Here is a 25,615-nt window from a genome sequence, read left to right as displayed (position 1 = left end):
GAAACTAGAGTAATAAAAAAATGAGAAATAATTGGGGGTAATAAAGAATAAGAAAAGAAAGCATATGTATAGTGATCTTGCCAACTTATTGTAAAATATGTTTTCGTGTTGGACAACCTCTAACACTACTGCACTCGTAGTAACCATTTGGATGGGGTGAATGTTTAATAGGTTCATGTCCATATTTCTTTCAAGAATAATCATCAATCAAAGATATCAAGATAGTCTTGCTACATCATAGTTTCCCATTTGAAAGCTTCATTTCTTTCTTGCTCAATAAGATTGCTAAGCATATGGGATTTTTGGTCATGTTGCTGAACCCAAAAGCCTTGTGCACTAGCATTGTTGGGTCTTTTCCATGGGTAAATAAGGAGCAAAAACACAATTTTCTTTGCACTTTTTCCTTTGATGCCTACAAACAGCACATGCATGCCTACAGAGAGACATATACGAGAATGGAACTCATGTTGCCCATCTTCAGAATCAAGGGAACTGATGTTGGTTTAGACACTCAAATAGCCGCCGAAGTTATGGAGGCCTTAGCCTATCTATCCCCTTCTGGTAGTCATTTTAATGATGCTCACCAACCAACAAATGCACTTGATGACTCTTTGAGTGATTTGACGGAGAATGAATCTCATCTGGGAATTTAGTAACTTCTTCTTCCTCTTGCAAGAATTATGACCATCTACCTCCACAATAATGCATCCATCTCCATCTTTATCAAACAAACCAAAAACTTTTTTTATCTCAAGAATATGTTCTTCATTAAGAACTTGCGCCATGATGTAAACAAAGAATGCACAAGAAGAGAGGATGAGAGGTTGATGGATAAACAACAGCAGAAATAATTACTTCGACATGATACTAGGTTTAAATAGGTTTAAATAATTACTTCGAGATGAAAAGAAGAATATTATTCATTGAGTATTGAAAATAGATTGAAAAGCAAAACTACATTGAATCATTTATATAAAGGATAGAAAAACTAATTATGCTAACCAAACTAACTAACCACTCAACTATTTTAACAAGAAAATGGATTCCTCTCCTCTCTAGTACTGGACTCTTCAGTACTCGGAATGTGAGAGGGGTTACTTTTTTAAAAATATTTAATTTAGAAAAAAACAAAAATTAGCACAATTGAAATATTATTTTTACCATGTGTTGCAATCTTAGGCATGCAGTGTCTTCTCTAGTAATGGAGAGGAGCCAGACTCTTTTAACAAGGGTAGTAGACCATTCTTCTCCCTAAGATAATGCATGTGTTATTTGAGGATGAATGTCCAGTTAATAGATTTAAAAGTTTTGAGGGTACACAATGTAATTCTAAATCATTAATTTGAGAATGTTTTAAAAACTCTGGAATCACAATATAACTTATAAAATATTGCAACAATTGATCATCTAGGTTGAGATACATAATATCTTTATGCTTAGAGGATTCAGCCACTATGCGGTACCTCTTACTCATTATTTCATCTTCAAGAAATCTACACATAGAATAGCAAAAAGCCTTCCGATTGAACTCACCCTATGGAAAGAGTAAACCAAAGCCAAGTTTGGCTCTTATATTGGGTATTTTTTTAGCAAACATTGTCAAAGGGATTAAGATCAATAACATTATTTATTCATTTGACAGAGCAATACAACCTATTATTCCTTAATGGTATATTGCAGAAAAATAGTCATACATGTTCAAGGTAATTATCATTTTTTTCTCTAGATTTTTATGCTTAATGAGTTTAGGAAGTTACAATATACAAGGACAAGTAACTATATAAATTCAAATGATATAAATATATAAGCATTAGACCTTTATAACTTTACTATTATCATTTATTTTATAGGTTTAAGACATTTGGGGTAGAGCAGATAACAGAATCTCATATCAAATGTCATACATGCTATTATTACTTGTCAAATGTTTCCATTTGAGATGCATGATTGTAATTGATTTTTTCTACCTATATAATCAATTAAGTATCCAATTAAGGAGATTAAACAATTATACTAATCAATTATTTGCTTCTATAAGTATTATAGTCCTTTGTAATTTTTAGTTTTTCTTATTTTTGTATGAATTCCTTCATTTTGGAGTGTTTTAATGAATATGATTTTTATTATTTTTTCTCTCGCATGTAGTTCACTAAATCTTGGACGTTAAGAAGTCTAATACATGTTAGGTGCTGATTTTATCATCTCTAGGGTAAACTTCAGAACTAATCAATTAACTTAAGAATTAATCGATAGATCAGTACATGTAAGGTGCATGTTAATATACAACTTCTCTTTCTAGGACATAAGAGTCTTTTTGAGGACTAAAAAGTTTCAGATGGATAATTTATGTTAAGATCATTTATGCTTGAGGGTATTAGAGGTGTAAAAGTTTGGTTTGGATCGGTTTTGATGCAATTTAGTGAATGAATCGAACACAAAGATATGACTCGGTTCTACTTGATTAATCGCAAATTAGTGTCTGGATCGAACGTAAAGATATGGTTCGTTCTACTTGACTAACCACAAAGATATGGTTCGGTTCAACTTATTTAAATTTTTTTAAGAAATAATTGAACAAAATTTGCAAAGTATAGAGTCAACTAAATGAATATTAAACACATCAATAATAAAATATTCAATATTAAAATTTTAGTCCATAAAATCTTCAATAATGTCAACAAAATTTAAGAATGACAAACTTTGTACTAGTTCTTTAGTCCAACAGTAACACCTACTAGTCAACATCATCAGTAATATCCTCAAGTTCTTTCTTTATTTTCTTTTATTTCTTTATTTAATTAATTTCATCTATGGATAATGACACAATATACATAGTTTTTTAGTTTTTTTTTCTATCTTCTCAATGGAAAATAGAGATAATAGATATTTAGGTTTATTTACTAATTTATTTTTTCTATTTGCTTCTTATTTACAGCCTATATGCATTAATAATCCTAAATTCTTAATCATATTTTATCTTTTAACTTTAAATCCTAACCATCTAATATAAAAAAATTATTTTTTAATATACGGTTTCGTTCCAAAGATTCTAAAATTTCCAAAACCGTGAACCGAACCAAACTTAAATGGTTCCAAATAAAAAAACAGAACCGAATCGAACTGCATTTTGTGGTTCGGTTCAGTTCCATCGATTTCGTGGTTTAAACTGGAACCGCTTACACCTCTAGTGGGTATCCTCTCACATTTTGAGTAAGGAACTAATCTCTTTCGAGGTTTGTGGCTGCCCCTCCCAACAAGTGTCGCTCTCAGGAATCAAATCATTGACTTTTGGGTCTTTCTGGGGATCTAGTGTGACCTTACACTACTAGACCAACACCTTCTTGATAATTTGAAACATTATTTGGGACAACAGAAAAATAATAAATATTTAATTTTTTTTATTTGAAATGAAATATTTTTATTAGTGCCATACATTATTTAGATCATAAATCCTTTTCACTTTGGATCAATTTTGAAATTTAGTTGCAAGGTGTGTGGTTGACACATCAGCTCCTACTACATTCAGAGATGACCTTCCAAGAATAATGTTGCATGTTATGACCTTGTCCACTACTAGGAAATGGATATGAATTATTCTGTTTTAGTATTTCTTCCCAAAAGTCACCAAGAGTACTATGTATCCTTTAGGATAGATGATGCCACCAATAGAACCTTATTGTTCCCCTTCATGGGGCTACAAGTCCTTGTCTTCCAAGAATATTTGTTTTTTCTTTCACTTATTTCTATCTTAAATTAATTATTTGGAGGAGAAAATGTTATTTAATTTAAATATATTCCCACTCTCTAATTTTTTTTCTTCACTTGTTTTTCTCTTCAACTAATCATTTGGAGGAGAAAATGGTATTTTATTTAATATATCCCCCACTCTAATTTTTTCTTTAGTTATAATTATGATGTTGATGCTTCTAAGCTTGGGCAGGTTTTGAGAAATTTAACTTAATTCAAATCTAGTCTAATGATTTGATATATTCATTTTTTCAATCCAAACCCAACCTCTTAATATTTTGATAATATTTGACTATTTGTGATATATAGGATTGATAAGTTCAGTATGTTAACATAGCATATAAACTTGAAATATGTATAGCTAAATCATAGGATTAAAAAAAACTAAATTAAAGTGTAATATATTATATATATTTGAAATAAATGATATCAATATACATATATTATAAAATGCTAGCTACTTACATAAAAAATGTATTACCTATATATAATTACAAGAAAAATGTTACATGTCTATAAAAATAAATAAATAAATGAAAAAGGAGGTATAAATGGAATAAAATATCACAAAGCAATTTAGTTATGGCTTATCATGAAGGAATATTTTCTTTTAATAACTTTTTGTGGAAAGGCTTTAGTTCGGTGATTAAGTTGGATGGTGGTGATGTGAGACCTTTTAGTATCATGAAATAATTATAGATAATATAGTGGTGGAAATTTGGCATATATGTACCTTGTGACATTGTTTAATCAAAATGAAGAATCGAGGTGAAAATAAATAAAAGTATTCTAATTAAAATTGGAATCAAATATTTTTGTGTCAATGTCAAGTCATTTGTTGGGTCTTTCTAAGATTCTGTTGAGTCACAGCCCAAGTGTTTTGTGGTTTTTAAGAAGTGCGTGGCAAGGTTTCAAGTCATATAGGCTTTGATTAATAATAATTGATTAATCAAATTGCAATCTATAAATTATGTTGCACATAAAAAAAAATACATGTTAACTTTCTATATGTGAAGAAATTTTGTAGGTTATTTTTTAAGGAGGATATATCCATTTTTTCATAATAAATATGTGTATTTGATAATTATTTTAAGAGTATATACGTAGACTCCTAAAAATTACATTGAAAATCACCCTTACACCACAAAAAATAGATATATATATATATCACTTATAAATTAATCATTAATAAATAAATTATCACTTTTATTATGGTGTTAAAAATTTATAATTAATTTATAAGATGATATATCATTTATTTTATTTTTAAAAAAATCATTTTACACTCGTTTATGTTATTAGATTATATATTTTTATTTTCATAAAGTACATAGAAAGTAACATAATCATCACAAAATAAGACAATTTCATTTTGCTTTTATGACCAGTGTATTAAATTGTATAACGCATGATATAACCATAATGTTGTTGTTGTAGTGATTGCCTCAATCGCATCACTTTACAATTGTATGTGATATCTGATCACAATGATGTGATCATATCGGTCTACAATAAATTACATTGGACCGTAATCCAATCATAGTAGCCACAATGACTCTAGTCGTAACAACCACAATTTAAAGCATTGTTTATGACTAAAACCACAGTTTTCTGATTCCTTCATTTAGCCTACGTACTACATATCAAAGAGAAAAACTTGTATGAAGACGTATGTAACACCTCATATTTGGAGACATGTACATTTTTATGGTTTTTGATGCTATCATTTAAGATTAAATTTAATTATAATTAAAATATTAATGTTTTGTTATGATCCTATTGGTTGTCTCTATATGGTTTCGTCTCCACACAAGTCTTTCTCACATACCAAATTTCATATCTTGCACACTACATATTAAGTTCGTTATAAAAGAAGTTTGTATCAGCCCATAACACAACTACAATCCACATCAAAGTGGACACAATGACCTTAATTGTACTAACCACAATTTAAAACAATCCTCATCACTGAAATCATACTCATTTGATTCCTTGATGTACTACATACCAAATTTCATATTCCATACACTATACACTAAGTTCGTTATAAAAGAAGTTAGTTTTGTAATAACAATGTAACAACTTACAAAATGTGTAGAACTAAATATCATGCACTACATGTATCATGTAAGTATGACCTAAATGGTGAACTTTGGTTAATTTATTTGTAAAATAAAATATGTAGTGGAGCTTACAAGAAAGGAAAAAGGTAAATGCACTTAATTTTTCCACTATGGATATACTACACTCCTATGTATTGCTTAGTAACCATCCAGTTTTTGCACTGAAAATGTCTCCTTTTTATTGATGCCGTGATTCTCTTTACAGCATCTTTACACTTTATTCTTCTCTGCCAATTATGCATATTCTCTTTCTCTTTTAATTTTATAATCTAATGGACATAGAACGTCCGGTACCTACATTATTATTCCTTAAATCATGTTCAAAGGTCAATAGATGAAGCATGTGGATTCTGTAAAACGTTATGAATTCTTGAAGTAGTGTGTGCTTAAAGAATCACATGGACCATGTCCTTTGTCACTACTGGGATAATATCAACTGTCTCAAGGTTTTATAGTTTTAAGTAGTGATTGTGATTTCGAAAATTTCCAAAACCTTAATGTCATGTGCAATTATAAACATGTATGGTCGATGTGGTCATTCCATAAGGTTTGGATAACTCTCACTAACTGAATATATTATTGGGTCGTCCTGGACCCAAATTTATTTCCTCCCCTATACTGAGATATTGTGAGTATATGAAATCTGTTTTCTAACATAATGGATTTATTTAAGAGGGAAAATCGTTGGCCATAGACTTTTTCTCTCCAAATTGTTTCTAATTACTTTAGGATCTTGTATACAAGAGAAATTACCATAGGGGAGCCTCAACTTAACATTAAAGTTGTTGATTAGGACCAACAAGTTATAAATTCAATTTCAGTAAATAATTTCTTCTTACAACCAATTGTATTGTAACTATATTTGCACTTTATATTCATGTATAATAATTTTGAAATTGATGAAAAATAAGACAAACTTTATTCATGATTTAAAAGAAATTTCTCCATCCATCATAATTTTATGGTACATGGAGTAAGACATATAATATGTCTCGTTGTAAGCATCATGTTATGTGATTTACAATTTAAAATTTGAAAAAGTATTCCATAAAACTATAATACCCCATCTCCTCAAGAGTCTGCTCAATTGGTAGAGAACCTTGAAAGTTGCGCTCTCCCGAATTAAAAAAAGATTGCCTAAAAAAATAATCTCCCACTATATAAGCATCCATCTAATTCATAATAGGATCTTTTGAAGTATACAATTCACTTGGTTTTTTATTTATATTTTTATCTTTTCTCTGCTCTGTTGAGAATCTATGCATAAATACATGATTAAATTGGATAAAGTCCTTGACTAGGTAATGATGCATTATTTATACATTCTCAACATAATGTCTATTTATTTAATGTCCACTATACTTCCTCATCAGTTCAGACTTACAGTAATGTCAATTCTCTGCTCCACATTAATGTCTATTAATTTCAAGAAACATGTTAATAACCCAAAATTATTGTTCTCTTCACTATGCTTTCCAGCTATAAAAAGCATAGCTTTTTATGTTAATATACCTTTTTTCTCTCTACAAGCATATTGTATATATATGTAGTTCAACAGGTACTCATGCAGTATTGAATATAAAAGTTGGGATCGATGTTTTAAATTGTAATTGTAGTTGTAGTTACATTGTGTTTACTATAATTATGGGAAAATGAGGCTGGAATGGCGGTCGTAACACCGTTGCAAGACTCCCAAAATTGTAATATTGTGGCCGCTATTGCAGTTGTTGAGTACGATTTAAAACAGTGGATTATGATAAAATTATGGTTTATATTTGCTATCTAACCAGATGAGCTTTCTGCCATTTGATACAGGAAAAGTACTAGGTAAGTTGTTGAGTGGTGAAGTTGATTAAATGGCTAAAGTTTGTTGGCCATATTTTGATCCTGAGTATGAGAACTTCAGCAATAGAATCAACCCTCCAAGGTGACTTTTATCTTCCATTTATTTCATTTCTTTCCTTTTTTTCAATGATCTGCAAATTTTACTATGTCTTTAGGAGAACACATTAAAAGGAATAAGATTGTCAAATTATACAGAAGACTATCTTTAGTGTTGCCATTCATGTATATATTTAAACATTTTTTTCGAATTTTCCTACCCATAATTAACAGCTTTAATACAGCTTTAACTTTAATAGATTGATTTGAATAATTTAATTTTCTTGGATTTGGATCGATTGTCGATAACTTTGCCGCATCTGTTGAAAAGGTTTAAAAGAAAAACAAGAGCAGTAAATTATAAAACTAAAAGTTTCTTTAATTCCTAACTAGCCCTTGTAATGAGGCAGAGGTTAAACAAATTGTGAAATTGAGGTTTATGGTGAGAATTTCTAATACACATAAAGAAGTGACTCTGTGTGCATTTTGCAGGGTCTCTGTGGACAATGATAGTTGCCATGATTGTACACTCATCAAGGTATAATCTCTGAAAATAATTCATTGTGATATTTTTTCATGGCCTCATTATGAGTGATGATTTGGTCACTCTGGAAGTTACATTACATGTGTGGATTTTAAACTTAACAGAACCCTTTAGATTTTCCATGGTAACTTTAATTTCACATCATAACTAGATTTTATCAGCCCTCAATGAATTCAAACTCAAAACTTTAACCAAACTTGATTTGATTTGATTTGATTTGATGATGATGCTCAATCTACACATATCTTACGTAAGTCTTGACTTTGCAGAAACTTGACAAATATTGTCTTCCTATTCTACTTTTGAAGTTCATATAGAGAAATAATAACAAGTTTGAAAAACTGAAAGCTTATTGAACACATAAAAGTCCTGTTAAAACCTCACTCGGTCAATTCCAGATCAGGATGGAACGAGATATTTTGTTCGTAACGCCCCTTTTAGTGGAACCAACATGTTCCAAATTTTAATCTCTGTGTCCTGTTATGACATATCTACCAAAGATTTGTTGACATTAACATCTATTTCTATATTACTTATGTTATGTGCGACATAAGGCTACGCCTACTAGATCATCAGCGTATCATCTTTCGCCATAGTGCTACTAACCTAATGATTCATGTTCTTATCCAAAATAAAAAAATGCAGGTTGATAGTGTTAACAAACCTGGAATTCTATTGGAAGTGGTGCAAATCCTGACAGATCTTGACTTCATAATTACCAAAGCTTACATATCTTCTGATGGAGGATGGTTTATGGATGGTATGTTTGTGACTGAATTGAAACTCGCAATGGTAAAGTATTTGATAACACATGTGTCATGTTCGTGCTTGTTTTGAGAACTTTGATTGCATTCAAGATGCTGTTCATTATTGTCATTTTTCGGCGTGTATTTCTCGGTGTCGTAGCATCATTTTGCCACAAATATAGATCATTCATTTTTTATTAAACACTGATAGAACTCGAACACAACGAGAGTAAAGGTACTTAAAACACACAGAATTTCAGAATACACACACAATGAGTTTCAGATGAGTTTATTTTCAAACACAAGCATACACACAAGGACACACTTCATGCTCAAACAAGTAGTTAACATGTTCTAATAATGGAATAAACAGTATTTCATGTCACGGATCAGCAAGGAAAGAAGATAACAGACAGCAAAACTATTGACATCATTGAAAAGGTATATATCTTCATCTCCTCCATATTCATCTGATATATTCTTATATAAGATATCATAGCAATCTAACCTCCATGTATAAATATTTGGATTATAGATTTAATGAACTGAAATAGCAGAACAATGTTAATGTCTTTCTCTATGACTTAGAAAAGGAAACAACCATGCATGATTGAGAATTGTTATTTTTTGAATCCATTGGTTAGTATAAGTTCACACCAAATTTGAACCAGATATGACCTATACCCCTCTCTCATTTTTGAGTCTCAAATGCACTTTCACACAAACTTGGAAATCACCTAGTAAGGTTACACATAAATTTAAATGAAACCATTGATGAGGTTTATGCTAGTAGGTCCTATCATTTCCTTAATTCAATATTTATTAGTACCCTTGTGTTGACATAAGTACATTACACATATCAAATACTAAGGGCTACATGTTAACAGTTTTTCTTCCACTAGGCTCTAGGACCAAAAGGCCAAAGCACTGAAGGGGTGAAGAGCTTCCAAGGCAAACGGGTCGGGGTGCACTCTGTTGGTAGCCATACAGCCATTGAGTTAATCGGTAGAGATCGAGCAGGGCTATTGTCTGAGATATCAACTGTCCTTGCGAATCTCCATTTTAATGTGATTGCAGCCGAAGTTTGGACTCACAAAAGACGAATTGCTTGTGTCCTTTATGTCAATGATGCTACAAACCATTCTGTGGATGACCCGAATAGATTATCTCACATGGAGGAACAGCTCAATCAAATCCTGCGTGGCTGCGAGGATGATGAGAAAGTGGCTAGGACCAGTTTCTCCACAGGTTTCACCCATATGGATCGGCGGCTCCACCAAATGTTATTTGCTGATCGAGATTTTGAAAGTCCTGGAGTAACAACAACAGATGTTGATTGTCCTCCCTCTTACAGGCCACAAATCAGCATAGAACATTGTGAGGAAAAAGGATACTCAGTAGTTGCCGTGAAATGTAAAGATCGAGCAAAACTTATGTTTGACATTGTTTGCACTCTCACTGACATGCAGTATGTCGTTTTCCATGCCACAATCTCCTCAGATGGTCCTAATGCATCCCAGGTATGCATTATTTATTCATGGTAACTCATTCTGTACTTTGTTTTGCTAATCACACATATTCTGTCTTAAATTTTTATCCAACAACTTTTGTGGTTTGGTCTGATAAAACCCAACATTAAGGATGCAATTAGTATTTTGTAAGAAATATAAAAGCATTTCTAGAAATTTTGCAGAAAAATAAAAACACATGCAACTTTTTGTGAAGGATTTGTGACTTGAAGTAGCCAAAGGAAGAAATCGAAATAACTTTCTCTTAGAGAATATGTTTACCCTTGGAAAATACACATCCTTTCCTCTTTTCTTTTAAGTTTGTGGACTGAATCCTTGCATGTCTAAATTTGCTTCAATTACATTGGTCCACAATGTTGATGAACTTGATTTATGATAGAGCACTATGGCATCGTCCGATCCATGTAACCGACCCCACCTAGTGGGATAAAAGTTTGGTTGTTGTTGCTGTTGTTTGTTGTACAAGGAATTAATTGAGAAAATCTAAAGTAGAGGGCCAACATGAGGAATGTGGACTGAAGAGTTAATGTTGTAATTTCAGGAGTATTTTATCCGGCACATGGATGGATACATGCTTGATACTGAAGGAGAGAAAGAAAGGGTCATCAAATGCATTGAAGCAGCTATTCAAAGAAGAGTAAGTGAGGTAAACAACATTTTACAAATGGTTTCGATCTTCATTTCTAACCATTCCAAAAATGGAACACAGGGATAAACTTCTGGTTTTCAGTTTTTAGTAAGTCTTCCATGCTCTATTAAGCACAACTTGGTTTCTTTACATTGTTTTCCTATAGTCTTATTTCAACTATCTTATCTAGCGACTTAATTTTCTCTTGACATGAATCCCCCATCTTCGTATATCTTCATCTGAAGTCACTCATCTATTTGCTCCTCATTTTCTTTCACTCTTCTTTCTTTCAATCTATGTGATTAAACAGAAGAAAGCCTTCTGAGTTTAACCAAACTAATACATTTTGCATCTGCAGCTATCTACTATTATTGGTCCAGTGATACGGCAGATACAAGGGGGCTAAATTCCACTCAGATTGTATCTGGCCATCATATCCACTAATGAATCGGTGACAGTGATGGTCTTTTGCCTTCAATAGAGCTTAAAAATCTATGTGCTTCATGTAATATCACCACCATAGAACAGAAAACATACAGATATAGGAAAATTATATAGTAATTGAGTACAAATGCCATAAATAGTCCTATGCTACACTAGCAGATTATCTTATTATCTCACATTTTCTTTGCGCTATGAATTAGTCTTAAAGAAATAAGGAATATGTTAGTCTTGTTACCATTCATCCTCTGAATGATGGACACAGGGTGTGAGCCTTGAGCTCTGTGCAAAGGATAGAGTGGGCTTGCTGTCTGAAGTAACTAGGATTCTGCGAGAGAACGGCTTGAGAGTTTGTAGGGCAGGTGTTTCAACCATAGGGGAGAAAGGACTGAATGTCTTTCATGTGAGGGATGCATATGGAAACCCCGTGGACATGAAGATCATCGAAGCACTACACAGAGAAATCGGGCAGACGGTGATGGTCAATGTGAAGAAGGTACCAGCCAATGCCAAAGCACCAGCGACCCAAGGATGGGCTAAAACAAGCTTCTTCTTAGGGAACTTGTTGGAAAGGTTCTTGACTTGAGACTAAATGAGAATTATGGTGCTTCTGCTTCTGGTTTCTTTGTAAATGATACATCATAATGCAACAGAAGAATAAAGCTGTTTTGTGTCAAACTTGGGCAGTGCTTGACCTTGTCACTCTTGTTTTAAACCAATGTTTGTAAGTAGTAACTTGTACTAACTCTTCCATCTAATTGTTCCCTTCTATACTTAAGTTATTGTTGCTATCAAATATTGTTGATTCGACGAAATATGAATTGAAGATTTGACCGACAATACTTAGTTCACAAAAATTAGAGTTTTTCAGTTAAGCGTACGCGATTCAGAATTGACTAAAGAAGATCAAAGATCATTCAAAGTCAAATGATATAGTTTGAGTGAATTGGATCAAAATAAAGACTTGGCCAAATTATATTGTAACTTTTGAAAGAGGAGAAGTGCCTAGTATAATAAAGTCAAAGGGGTTGGTGTATGCACTTCTCAACTATGGTTTCTGATCTTTCTAAACTGGTTCCAAATACAAGTTACTACGAATTTTAAATTCTCTACATACAAAGGGGGAGAAAAAGAAAACTGGAATTTACAGAAAGGTTGACTCTTGACCAAGTTTTATGGCAGATGTAATTACAAGAAGCAATAAAAAAACATGATTATTCACAGCTTGCACCATTGTCTTCCCAAAACTACTTTCCAAGGGTACCAGATAAGCCATTTTAGTGTATCATCTCACAAAACAAAATGTTCACAATAGCTGATTTTTTTGTTTCCTAGTCCAGACATTTATATAGATCATTTGCTTTTGTAAACTATCTCTTCATCATCCACATCAAATGCTGGATTACAGAGGCATTTGAACAGCCTACCAATACCCTGCAGAATCAGTGGCAGAAATAATATGTACATATTTATGTGGTCAAGTATCCATGGCTTAAAATTAATTTCAAATCAAATATTTTTAAGCCTAAATTTGAAGGCAGATTTTACGCGCATGCATGTGATTAACTCTTGGTAAAAAAGGGAATCTAAATAGAACACACATGCCTGAGTGAAAAAGGGAGATCGATAGGAAAATGCTCTTGGTGATTCGTCATCTGAAGAATCGGAACTGCTTCCTTCGTCATCAGAGTCCGAAGCAATCTTCTTTTTCAATGTTTCTCCTCCTTTTGAACTTTTGTCCTGAAGGGAGCATTATCATACTATATCAAGATCAGTTCAGTAGTTACTAGACGAAAAAGCATGTTCTCGTCATTGTACCTTAATAGCTTGTTTTACTTCCTTATCAATGTCAGTTAATTAGTTACTAGACCAAAACATCAGTCGTTTTTGTGTGGCTCGGCACGATCAGACTCTTTTAGAATGCAACATGCATAATAGATTCCAATTTTCCACTAGATCTATGAATAATCTGTAGCTTATCTTGCATTCTAGACATATTGCTCATACTGTGGGAAAGGGAATCTTGGGGCAAGGGGGTCGTGTGGATAACATGAATGAATATAGAGAACAATTCATAGGTTGCATTCCCAGAAAGCTGAAAGCTAAAAGAACACTTGATGCTAATTGCTATGTGACTTTAAATATGCACCTGGAATTTCTTCCCAAGAATTTTTAGAGCATGAGCCCGAACTTTAAGTTCCTCTTTCTTAATATTGTTTTCTCTTAGCACCTGCAGGAATAGATTATAATGAGTAAGAATCTACTAGCTTTTTCATTTCTTTTTTATGCTAGCAGGTTTAAACAAAATCCAGTTTACAATATGAAATATTATCACTCATCTCAGATTACATTAGGCTTAAATGTCTTGGATACCAATAACAGATATCTTTGCATACCAATAGTTTCATGTTATCTGGATAAACAAGATGGAATGCAATAACCTGTTTCTTGATCAACTACCTATATCAGAATACATGGGCATAAAAATGTATAGTATTTTATATAATTAAAGGAGCTAAAAACTCACCATTTGGCACACATGTACAAGGGTTACTTCTATGTCAACTACATTTAACTTCCACAAAGAATTCATCAGTGTATCCTTGTTAAGGCGAATATGGGATTCTATGTCATTTTCTGGGCCACTACCATCCATTTTAAACTGCTTGTGTATGTCTCCTTGAAGCTGCAGCAACTCAAAAGCACCTAAAGTATATGTGCTCAACAAAACCAGACATCAAGTTCAGAACAACATAAAAGAAAAAATGAAACTTAAATATTTAAGAATGGGGATGAGTGATTCAAATTGCGGAACACATCACGTGATGCATCCGAAATATTGCGGTAGCAGTGACTGCCACAACCACAATTGTGGTGTGACACCAAATCATAATGATGCGACCGCAGCACAACCGCATCGGACCACATCAAATTAAAAAATATTTTTCAATCACAAAATAAATCACACGGCAACAGGCGTAATCTGCATTGCAACGATCACTATGATCACAATCACAATAACCACAATTGTAATCTTAATCGCAATTTAAAAAAGTGGAGGGGATGCTAATCGAATTGCATGTCATTATACCTTTTGCAGCTGTGAACTGTGATTTCCAGAAATGTCCTTTGTTGCGAACCCACTCAGCAAGAAATGGGACTCCAAGATAAATGACTTTTTTCCCTAGTTCTTGTGCTGCTTGTCTCGAATATACGTAACCGATGGTGTGTAACATATCAACTCCAAAGGCTGCATTCGGGGATAATGGAAACTAATTGATAATACCATTAAAACAGTGACATGCTGCAAACTAAATTCAGTATAATGATATGTTCATTGCTGTGCTGGAAATTTTGATAGCTATCAATATGTCTGAATCAACTTATTTAATATTTCAATCAGAAAAATGTTAATTCAAACTATGAGTTCCATGTGAGCATTTCCTCTTAATAAGACACTCAATAATCTATAGCATTTCATGACGAACAATTGCACCGTGTATTTGGCTCGACGAAAATATTGCGAAAAAAAGGCAGTTGGAAATTTAACTAACCAGCATGAGAAAGCCGTCTTGCCTCAGATTCTGCGCGGTGGAGGAATCCCTTTTTATCACCATGGACATATTGGCCCAGAAAATCTTTTAAAAATCTTGCTAGTTTTTCTTCTCTTTCTCTTTGTACAGTCTACAATAGATTGAAGCAAAACAAGCATGTTATAAAGTTCAAACAATGGTAAATTTTTTTTTACTATCTATGATTTGAAATTCTGAACCTACAGCATAGCTAATTTTCAATGTGATCTCATTTCTGGTAACATAATTTCTCAACATAAATTGCTTGCAAGGGAAGAATACATGTTAATAGAAGATGCAATGTACAAGATGTTAACTACTTAAATGGTCACAGGGACTTCGTGAGAAAATGCCATATATATTAGTACTCAATGGAATGATTAATAAAAATGAGCACAAGCAATAGAAAGAGAAATAGGAACAGTAAAGTATTTAGTTTCCTAGACCTAAACAAAGAACATTCGGAATATATAATTACATCTCAGAAACTCAATGCATACTGAATTGTAAAACATACTTGCCTTTAACTTTTCATGCAGGATATCAGGATTGTCATTTTCATCAGCTAGTTCAGAAGAAACCATTGATGCCACAGCTAGATGTCCTATGTAGTCCTCAAACAATTCACTTCCAAAGAGCAGAGCAAATACAGCAGTTGGGTCAAGCATAGTTTCTCTGTCAAAGAATCCATTAGTCTTCTAAAACATCTTCATCTTCAGGGAAGATACTGATTTAGAACAATAAAACTAGATTTCTACTTTTTTTATTTTATTGTAGTTTATTTATCAATCAGAGGGTAAGTGTTGTTTGCCTTGTGACTCGGAAGTTATCTATTCAAATCCTGAAAACAACTTTTTTATTTGTGATAGTAAAACTGCATAAATTTATCCTCCTCAGACCTCAGTAGCTGGGAGCCTTATATACTAGACTGTCATCTTCTTATTTATTTATTGCATAGTAATTTTGTTAACCCGAATTGTTGGGATGCTTGAAATGTGTTATTGTATAAAGTCTCACATTGTCTAATATTGCAATGGATGAGAAGGGTTAGACTCAAGTCTCTTATTATAATATTCATAAATTCGTAAGTGTCAATTAGATATACGTAATACTTATTTCTAATAATTCTTTGTAGCCACTCAGCACATCCACGAATGAAAGTACTCCTTCTTCTATCCTATAAGTGTGTCACTCCATATGCCACTTTGTAATTATCAAAAAACACTTAATTATTAAACTTTTAACTTCAATATATATTTTTTAATCAACAAATATGCTTCCCAATGATATAGCTACAATTGGTTGAATCCCATTATTATATCATTTTACCCTCTTCTATTAATCATAAGTTTTTTTGTTTGATTGTTTATGGTCACTATTGTACTGGTGGTGGCTTTGGTTTCACCAACAAAAGTAGTACTTTCGGGTTTTTAACAGGTCATCGTATAAGATCCTAGCATTTTGCATCATAAGTAGAATCATGATTCATGACTCGGATGTCTACCTGTCATGAACCTATACTGCATTAGCCCAGCATAATGCAGGTATTTTTATAAAAAAAGAACATATTCAATATCACTTATACATTTTTATCTTCCAGAGAAAAAGCAAATGCAAATTTAAAAACTACAATATCTAGAACCTAATATGATACTCATTGTTAAGCAAACTATTCAGCATTACCAAAGGTTAATTTGACCAAAGTTTTCAATCTAACACATTACAGAACCAAAAACCATGAGCAACTACCAACTAGTGTTGCCCTGATTGTTTGCAAATACATGAATGTTATGCCAGAAAATGAGATTAAGCTTAAACACATCTTATTATCAAGTAGATTCCTTAGAACTACACTTGTTGAGAATAACAGCCATATAATCCAAAAGGGATTAATTATTTACTCATAAAGTGAAGGGATATCTTTGGGTTATTAAAAAAGAATCTTATTATAAAGTGTACCTAGATACAGAATGCTTCCCATTTTGATTATATGCATTCCTTTGCAATGGATCACTCAGCACTTGGTATGCTTCACCCAAAATCTGCCAATTTCACAAATTGTAAATATAAATAGAACAATGTCAAAGCATTATTACTAAAACTATTATTCAGTGGGATAATATTGAGTCACAATAAAAATAAGAGAAAATTACAACTACCCCTCTAAATTTAGCTTAATTACATAAAAAATAATTCTTATTTTAGAAATTACATATTTTTCATTATGAATTTATTACACTAGGGGGTTTAACTTAATGTATCTGATACCTTTTCCATTTCTCTTTCCTTTAAGAGAGGTAACCCTTTCTTCAGGCAATGAAAGTGTAATGTAATTTCTAAACTAATAAGTCCAGGAAATTAAGTCAAATAACACTAACATCAATGTAGATTCTGCTTTCCATAATTATTTTAACATTATTATATAAAAATTATATTCATGTCTATAGAGTGGTGACCAAGCTTTTAAATAAGTTTTTAAATTTGGGACTATGAACTCTACATAAGATAAGATGATGATATGTTAAGGTTTTGAGAGTTGTCGAAATTACAATTTAAACCATATCGGACATTTTTGTCCACAATTTTATGGAATGTCAAGGTCTCGAGAGTCCCCGTGTAACTGTGACTGTTATTTAAAACCTTGCAGATGACTTAAATGACAGTTGTAAAATTTTTTATGCAAGTTCAGTGTAATTTCCTTTAGAAGTATATCAACAACAACAAAATGAAAAGCAAGGTGTGGAATTACCTGGAACTTTTCAGCAGCATGAGGATCATTTGTGTTTTTATCAGGATGAACTTGCATTGCCTATAGCAGATAGCACTAACTTAAGAAATTACAAAAAAAAAAATGAATAAAAAAAGTCTCATTGAAAACCATGAATGAAATAATAACCTTGTGATAATAAGCCTTGCGAATTTGGCCATCAGAGGCAGAAGGGGTTACACCAAGAACATCATAGTACTCGGTTTCCTTCACCATTGTATAAAGAGTTCTGTGTCCAAAGATAGTAAAAGAAAGACAAAAATGGGACTCACAAGTATAGTTCCATGGTTATGTAATAATGGCCTACTTAGGACATGGGTGCAAGTTGCATTAAGTGATGATCATACAAATAAGGATAATATTATACATACCTTTTCGCGGTTCATTAATGTAATGAGCCGCTGAACCACCAAATATAAAGAAAGTCTTATAATGATAATAATAATATACTATAATAACAATAATATTATAAAAAGTTATGGATCATATCGAATCGAATGGACAGAACCATATAGTGCATACTAGAACCAATAACCACTACCGGAACCACTCTATTATGATAATATACACATGCACATCCTGAAAATATATTTGTATATATTAACCTCAGAGTTAATATTTGTTACACCTCATGTTATATTTGTATTATTTGAATATATTTTGAACCATTCAATATAACTTAGGCTAGAGCGGGTCCAGGATCCGTCATTCCTATATATGATCACGAGGAAGAGTTAGCTTTACAGTTATGAGTAGGATATTGTATGTCACGGAAGTGCTTTTTAGCGGGAGGAAACAGTTATTTAAGTGATCTATGCATATTTCATCATTCATATTCACGTAAAAGATGATAGATTCATTGCTTTTCTTGATTTTCAGTGCTGTCAGTGGGCCTATTGCACTGCTCAAATGGGTTTCTCACTTTTCACTTTTGGATTATTTCTTTATGTGGATCATACTTTTTTGCTTCATTTGGTCCCTCTCTGTGGGATTTTTTGCTATTTTAACATTAATTTGAAAATACTTTGCTTTTTCTGTAACCCAAAAAAGTAATAGAACTTCTTTTCTTATTTTTATTTCAAGCTGGAAATCTTAAAGCTCCAAAGCTAATCATTGTGTCAAAAGATAAGAATTGGGTATTCCTAATGAGAAAATGTAAAAGTTAAGGTCTCAATGGTGAATCACTTATATCACTAGAAAATAACCATAGAACCTTATGTTGTTATTTTAGGGGTGAATCACTTACATCACTATAAAATTAGTTTGATCCTCTTAAGAAATATGGGAGAGTTGGAATATGATAAGAATAAACTAGAAGTTTGATAATTTTAAAATCATTTTTACTCAAAATTAAATTAAAATCCGGATAATTGAAAATTTATATCATCTAAGTATCTAAATTTAAAAGAAATAACTATTAACCAATAGGATAAGATATTTTTGCTATGTAATCTTTTGACCTTTTGTAAACTAATTAAAAAACCATGAACTTCAATAATCATATGTTTTGCTCAATAATCGTATATTTGTTTATAAAACAAAATAAAAGCATTAGTCTGGTTTATAGTAAACTTATTTTATGGAAAAAATGGACAGATTTCTTAAGCTTTCACTTTTTTTTTTACAAATGACCACAAGTTTTAGTTCCTCCGCCATTTTGAGAAGAGATTAAAAGAAAGAATAAGGATGACAGATACATATGTGTCATTGTTTCATTTTTGAAAATGATTCATGTTTACATATAAATCAGCAGTTAAGATTGCTCTAGCAAACACAGTTTCACGATTAGATTATGATTACAACAAATCATAATAACAATATCCTTAATCCTACTAGTTGAGTTCAAGGATCACAACAAATTAGAATCAAAACAATTTTCAATCTATCCAAAAATCCTTTCCATTGAAGCACCATATAAGAAATATATATAATACATGAAGTCTTGCAAGATAAAGTAAAATAAAGATATTGTCATAATATGGTCTGCTTTTTGTTTATTCTCTTTAACTTTCCAAATCACTTGCTCTTTTATCTTCATATTATATTTAGAGACTAAAATTATCAAATTCACTACTTCGCTTTTGGTCCAATAATCGTTGAATGGTAGAATATTATATTTACTTTGCAATATTTATCTATTCACTTTGCTGTTGGTTGAATTGTAATACTTCTCAATTTGAATTTCCTATTATCATGTGAATATCAGTCAACCATCAACTCAAATAATCAAAAAACATAAGTATAGATGAATGCAAGGAAAAAAGGTCGGCTATGTATGCAGCCTCACTCTACAAGTGGAGAGACTATTTCCAGGATTTGAGTCTGTGACCTCAAGGTCACTAAACAACAACCTTATCATTGTGTCAAACTCACATTCTGGAGGGGAATGCGAGAGCCAAATGAAATATGAATAGCTGATTACTTGCTGCCAATAAAATGGAGATCTTTGAAAAGGTAAGCAAAATGCTGAACATCTATCATTTAATACAGACTATAATGAAATTTTATTGCACATAAATTCCAGATCATTGTGAGAGTATGACTGAGTACATCTACCCTCCCCATATCTCACTAGGTAGTTGCCTTATGCATTGGGCCGTCTTTCTTAAAGATAAAAGTGGAAGTGTAAAAGCTCCTAGTAAAACATTACAATCACCAAGAGCAACAGCCACTACTTGATGCATCAGACTGTTCAGGCTTCTGCTTGAAGATATTCTTTTTCAAACCGGATGAGCCCTCAGCCAAGAGGCTCGGTGTTTCCAAAATCTGCAGATGAAAAGGTAAACCCATATTTTAATCATTTACTACACTCCTAGGGCTTTTCATCCTATACATTGCAAAAAGGTTTTCATTTTTCCAATCATAATTTTTGAAGTTACTTTCACTTTATATATTTAATGTTTGTCTCAGGCTTTCTTGACATTGTATTTGTATGAAATATGTTGAATTTGTCAATGAACAATATATAACATTATGACACTGTTCCAAGCCAACCCCACCTAGTGGGATTAAGGCTCAGTTGTTATTGTTATTTTGGAAGGATTTACCTTCAAGTAATAACAACAATAATAACCATTTCAATTATTTCAGTGTATTATGCTTTCTCTTGTGCAAGAGAAACATGCACCTCAAGAAAGGTCCAGCATTGGCCCAAAGTCTCAAATATCAACTCTCAGGAATGAGGTGCAAGTGTGTGTGTGTGTGTTTGGGAAGAGTTCCATGTGTACCTTCATCACAAGCTCCTCAAAACACTGCTCAACATTGACTCTGGTTTTTGCACTGCATTCAGTATAAAGGCATCCATATTCCCTTGCAAAGTCTATCCCTTCCTTTTTACTGACAACCCTTTCACTTTCCTGAAATATGAGATTATTAGGATTTAGGATGTGGTGCACCATCATGCATGTCTATTCTACAAATAATATGAATTAGTGAGTCAAGACTTGCTCTCAAAATTCACTAGAATGTAGTACCAAATGCAAATTCAATAACGACATACCTTATCGACTTTGTTTCCAACGAGCATCTTGATGCAATCTTGATTTGTTGAGTAAAGGTCAATTTCTTTAGCCCATATATCGGATAGATTTGTAAATGTTTCCCGCCGTGTTACATCATATACTGTATTCATAACCCAGATTAATGAAAACATCTATAATATAAAAACTGACAAAAAAATGTGAATGCTACAGACACATTTAAAACACTTTAAGTGACATCAATGTTTAGAAGGAAAACAGGTCACTGCTATACTATTTCAGCCAAGTTTAGCCAAGTTTATGGTCCTACAATTAATACGAAAATGTTAACAATAACACTAACTAATTATAAAAGAGATACAGTAACATCAATGAAATTAAATGACTGCATGCTAAATCTATCTATCATAATGAAATTAAGAAATGTATCTAATACTCTGATCACATTTCAATCCAGGTTAGGACATTCTGAACAGAAACAAATGCTTCAAAGCAATTGTCAACACTCAGTCGCGCCCAGTCATCAGATTTTCAGCATTTTTCATGTTGAAGGAAATTTCCTTTTGGTTATTAAAGCCACTGAACTGAGTTTAATGCCATCACCAAAGTCCATTGCTAAGCAACTTTAGCTAATAACTTCAGAAAAAATCTGGTAAAGTCTATGGGCATGCTAATTCTCTTAATCACAGTTTAGCTATTGAGGCTATAGCATGTAAAAGATCTAGCCACATCCACAACTCCAAGATCCCTTGTCCCAGTTGTTGGCTGCTTCAGATGGAATATATTCTACCGTTTCACTAATACAGCATTTCATTAAGGGAAAAGAACCATTACTACCACCAAAAGTTGAGTGTTATTTGCATAGTCTTCCACTTTTGCTATAATATCCTAAATCCACTAACACAGGTTTAATACAGTTGATATGATTTCATACATTTGGTGTGGTTTCATACATCTATTACATCAAATTTGGTCATTTGCCACAAATATAACAAGATATCAAACTCGAAACAAACAATGAGAAAAGCATATACCACACTCATGGGATAGAACATTAAAATATAACTAAACAAAAGAGAAAATCAAGAAACATACCCATTATTATTCCTTGAGCTCCTCTATAATAAGAACTAGTAAGTGTTCTAAATCTTTCTTGTCCCGCTGCACAAAAATAAAATACAGAGTTATCCATCTAACATATTCCAAAGATGGTTCGCCATACCACTCTAATGCCTTAGTTGTACATATTTGTAACAAAGAGGAGCATGTAGTGTATCACAAGGTGTTATCTCTGCCTATGAGAACTACACTTGATACACTTTACTTAACAACTAAAGCATCAAAACTACACTATATTTTCCTAAATATAAAAGATAAACTAATATTATTTCAACAAAAAATTGACATATAATTATATAATACATTAATCTACTAATGACACCATGAGCAACTTAAAGTATTTTCAGTCCTATAACATGAGTATTATCATTCCTCGGATGCTTATTTGAAACAATATTGCAGAACTTGACAAATTCTCTACTTTCTTACTTAAGACTTATAAGCATGTCATGCAATCCCATAATTGTCATCTAAGAGAGGAAGATTCAAAAAGAAATTTTGAAGATTTTAATTGGTTTGTCATACATTGCAGTTATAGCTTAAAACAAATAAATACATAAGAGCTAGTGTTTCATACTTAATTTACAGCATGAGTTTGTAGTAATAGAAAAAGTTCTGCAAATCAACTAATATAGAATTTTCAAAACAGAAGATAAAGGGGAAGCAAAGAACATTGAATAAAACAGAAGCCCCATATAGGACCTGAAAAATAATTGATGTTTGACTTTCCTGTAATTATTATTAACAACATTACCTGTATCCCAAATAGCAAGTTTTAACTTTTTGCCACCAACTGTAACATATTTAACTTTGAAATCTACACCTGCATCAAATTTATAAGAATCAACACATATGACTGAGGAAGGTACACTTTTTCTACCATATAATTGTCTGATAGTATCAAACTATCCATAATAATATCATGAAGCAGTATCATAATCACCTTATGTAGGTTATCGTGACTCTGATAATACAATTAAATAGCACGCTAGATATTTTCTGTAAAAGAATTTTAGAAAAAGATAAAAGGAATGCTATTAAACACATCAATAAAAAAGGCAGTTCAGTTCACAAGGCTCTCACTTAGTGGGATCTAGGAAAGGTAGATATATGCAACCTTGCAAGTGGAGAGGTTATTTACAGGATTTGAACCTGTAACCTCACGGTCACTAAGCAACAACCTTACCATTATGTCAAGCTCACCCTCTTACTAAACACATCAATGCAACCAGCATTTTAGAAACTAGGTTTTAGGCTTGGCCCATTATTAAACATATTATTTGATATAGTAAATAGTCAAGCTCTCTCCTCTTTTTGCAGTAGTATTTTTTAAGAACCTGGAAAATATAGCTTCTTATAAAACTTGAATTTAAGCCTTTTTCTAAGCTTCACAAACATGAACAAACATCTAAAAGTTAAAAGAAATTTGTTTTATCTTTTGCGTGATAGATTCTCATGCCATGGCTGAAGACTAACCTCTTGGGTGCAAAGATAATGGAAATGGGTTTCACCTCTACCAACAAAGCCTTAGTAATGAAGATTATTGACTATAAGTATAATCAATTAGTGAAATTAATTTTATTTTAAATGGAAACCATATGTTCACTTGTCAGGTATGACTACGTACATTTACCCTCACCATACCTCACTATATAGGAGGGGCATACTCTCCTCATATCCGACTATGTCGGAGTAGGTACATCTACCATCCTCACACCGTACTAAGCGGGATTGCATACATGCATTGGGCCACATTTTTTTAATTTTGTTTACAACTAATCCAAACACACTCAAGACATGGTAAAGCATATAGATACAAAACATTGAAGAGTTGAAAACTACTAATTACACTTGCACACAAAAGCTCGAAAAAGTAATACAAAAAAAACACAACATCAATGAAAAAAGCACCAAATTTCATAATCTATATATATATAGAATATTGGACGTAACGCGTTATGTTTGTGAGGGAACACATGTCATACCAATGGTAGGTGAAAGATCCTCGAAAGTGTGAGAGGTAAAACTCAAAATCAAAGTGCTTTTTCCAACCCCAGAATCACCAATAAGCAAAAGCTTGAATAAGTAATCGAATTCAACATGAGTTGAAGAGGAGGATGAAGTATCCATTGGAATGGATCTGAGAAGAGAAAAAGAATGATGATCGAGAAGGTTGCGGGGAGTCAAAGAAAAGTCTTTAAAGTCTCTACTATGTTCGCTGCTCACGTGGCTCTTTAGGTTGTCGGTCACACCAAAAAGTTCTATGAATCTATTCACACATTCAATAAATACTCATACCGAACAAAATATTCACTTCCTTTCTTCCCAAATCAATTTCATCTCATAATAATTTGGTATTTTTTACGACTTTTATGAAGAGATTGGATCTATTTATTAATTTTCTGAGAAATCTAATAATTTGAATTAATATATAGATTTAAATTATTAGATTTTGTAAGAATTCTCATAATAATTTGGTCTTTTTTACATTTTTATGAAGAGATTGGATCTATTTATCAATTCTTAAAAAATCTAATGTATAGATTTAAATCATTAGATTTTCTAAGAATTAATGTATAGATTTAAATCATTAGATTTTCTAAGAATTAATGACTAAAATGTTTGGTTTGAATTAATATATAGATATTATTTTCATTCTTATTCATAATTTATGAGTACAAGTTTCAACCTTTATTTTTTCAAGAATTAAGTTGGTACAAGTGAAATTTTTCAATGATCAAAGTAAATTAATATACCTAATTAAGAGTCTCCTTGCACTCCAAGCTTCTTCTTGCGTTTTATTAGGGTTATTTTTTTGGATATATATTAAAAATAAGGAGGGAGTCTCCTTACTCTAAGAGTAAATTTAAAAAACCTATTCTATATTTTAGTCATTAATTCTAGAAAAATTTAACGATTTAGATCTACTTACTAATTCAAGCATTAGATTTCCTTGAAATAATTGCTAAAATGTGAAGTAAGTTTTTTAAACTTACTATTCGAGTAAGTAGATTCCCTTTCTTTAAAATATACAGAAAT

At 32.1% G+C, this 25,615-nt stretch overlaps 4 protein-coding genes across 7 annotated transcripts in view; 2 read left to right on the top strand and 2 right to left on the bottom strand.

Annotated features, from left to right (window-relative positions):
• Positions 1 to 653, top strand: part of LOC109326458 (V-type proton ATPase catalytic subunit A-like) — a 5,037-nt gene extending 4,384 nt beyond the window's left edge. Inside the window, exon 19 of the mRNA XM_019559154.1 lies at positions 423 to 653. Coding sequence (XP_019414699.1) covers positions 423 to 653 — 231 coding nt within the window. The remainder of the gene's footprint in view (positions 1 to 422) is intronic.
• On the top strand, positions 7,103 to 12,384 carry LOC109334609 (ACT domain-containing protein ACR3-like). Of its 4 annotated transcripts, XM_019570481.1 has the most exons (9): positions 7,103 to 7,295; positions 7,433 to 7,454; positions 7,686 to 7,797; positions 8,244 to 8,289; positions 8,941 to 9,055; positions 9,415 to 9,482; positions 9,944 to 10,561; positions 11,112 to 11,216; positions 11,905 to 12,384. In XM_019570481.1, exons 3-9 carry the CDS (start codon positions 7,727 to 7,729, stop codon positions 12,223 to 12,225), a joined length of 1,344 nt encoding a protein of 447 aa, XP_019426026.1. In that variant the 5' UTR covers positions 7,103 to 7,295; positions 7,433 to 7,454; positions 7,686 to 7,726; the 3' UTR covers positions 12,226 to 12,384. The 4 variants fall into 4 exon arrangements, with proteins under 4 accessions (XP_019426026.1, XP_019426035.1, XP_019426018.1 ...); XM_019570490.1 differs by lacking the exon at positions 7,433 to 7,454 and having other exon boundaries at positions 7,103 to 7,283; positions 7,693 to 7,797; XM_019570473.1 differs by lacking the exon at positions 7,103 to 7,295 and having other exon boundaries at positions 7,339 to 7,454.
• On the bottom strand, positions 12,837 to 18,267 carry LOC109334630 (chaperone protein dnaJ 10-like). The gene is made up of 10 exons (XM_019570509.1): positions 18,108 to 18,267; positions 17,961 to 18,020; positions 17,171 to 17,253; positions 15,733 to 15,886; positions 15,194 to 15,323; positions 14,731 to 14,889; positions 14,167 to 14,345; positions 13,789 to 13,869; positions 13,245 to 13,379; positions 12,837 to 13,073 (listed from the first exon to the last, which is right to left on the bottom strand). The coding sequence occupies exons 1-10, from the start codon at positions 18,192 to 18,194 to the stop codon at positions 12,993 to 12,995; spliced, it is 1,149 nt and encodes a 382-aa protein (XP_019426054.1). The 5' UTR covers positions 18,195 to 18,267; the 3' UTR covers positions 12,837 to 12,992.
• Positions 20,285 to 24,824, bottom strand: LOC109334635 (ras-related protein RABC1). The gene is made up of 6 exons (XM_019570518.1): positions 24,562 to 24,824; positions 23,331 to 23,399; positions 22,553 to 22,618; positions 21,478 to 21,599; positions 21,206 to 21,334; positions 20,285 to 20,744 (listed from the first exon to the last, which is right to left on the bottom strand). Exons 1-6 carry the CDS (start codon positions 24,704 to 24,706, stop codon positions 20,631 to 20,633), a joined length of 645 nt encoding a protein of 214 aa, XP_019426063.1. The 5' UTR covers positions 24,707 to 24,824; the 3' UTR covers positions 20,285 to 20,630.

Source organism: Lupinus angustifolius, chromosome LG02 (assembly GCF_001865875.1).
Source record: "Lupinus angustifolius cultivar Tanjil chromosome LG02, LupAngTanjil_v1.0, whole genome shotgun sequence".
NCBI classification, from domain to species: Eukaryota; Viridiplantae; Streptophyta; class Magnoliopsida; order Fabales; family Fabaceae; genus Lupinus; species Lupinus angustifolius.
Note: the sequence above shows the minus strand (reverse complement) of the source record. Positions and strands in the feature narration are given on the sequence as shown.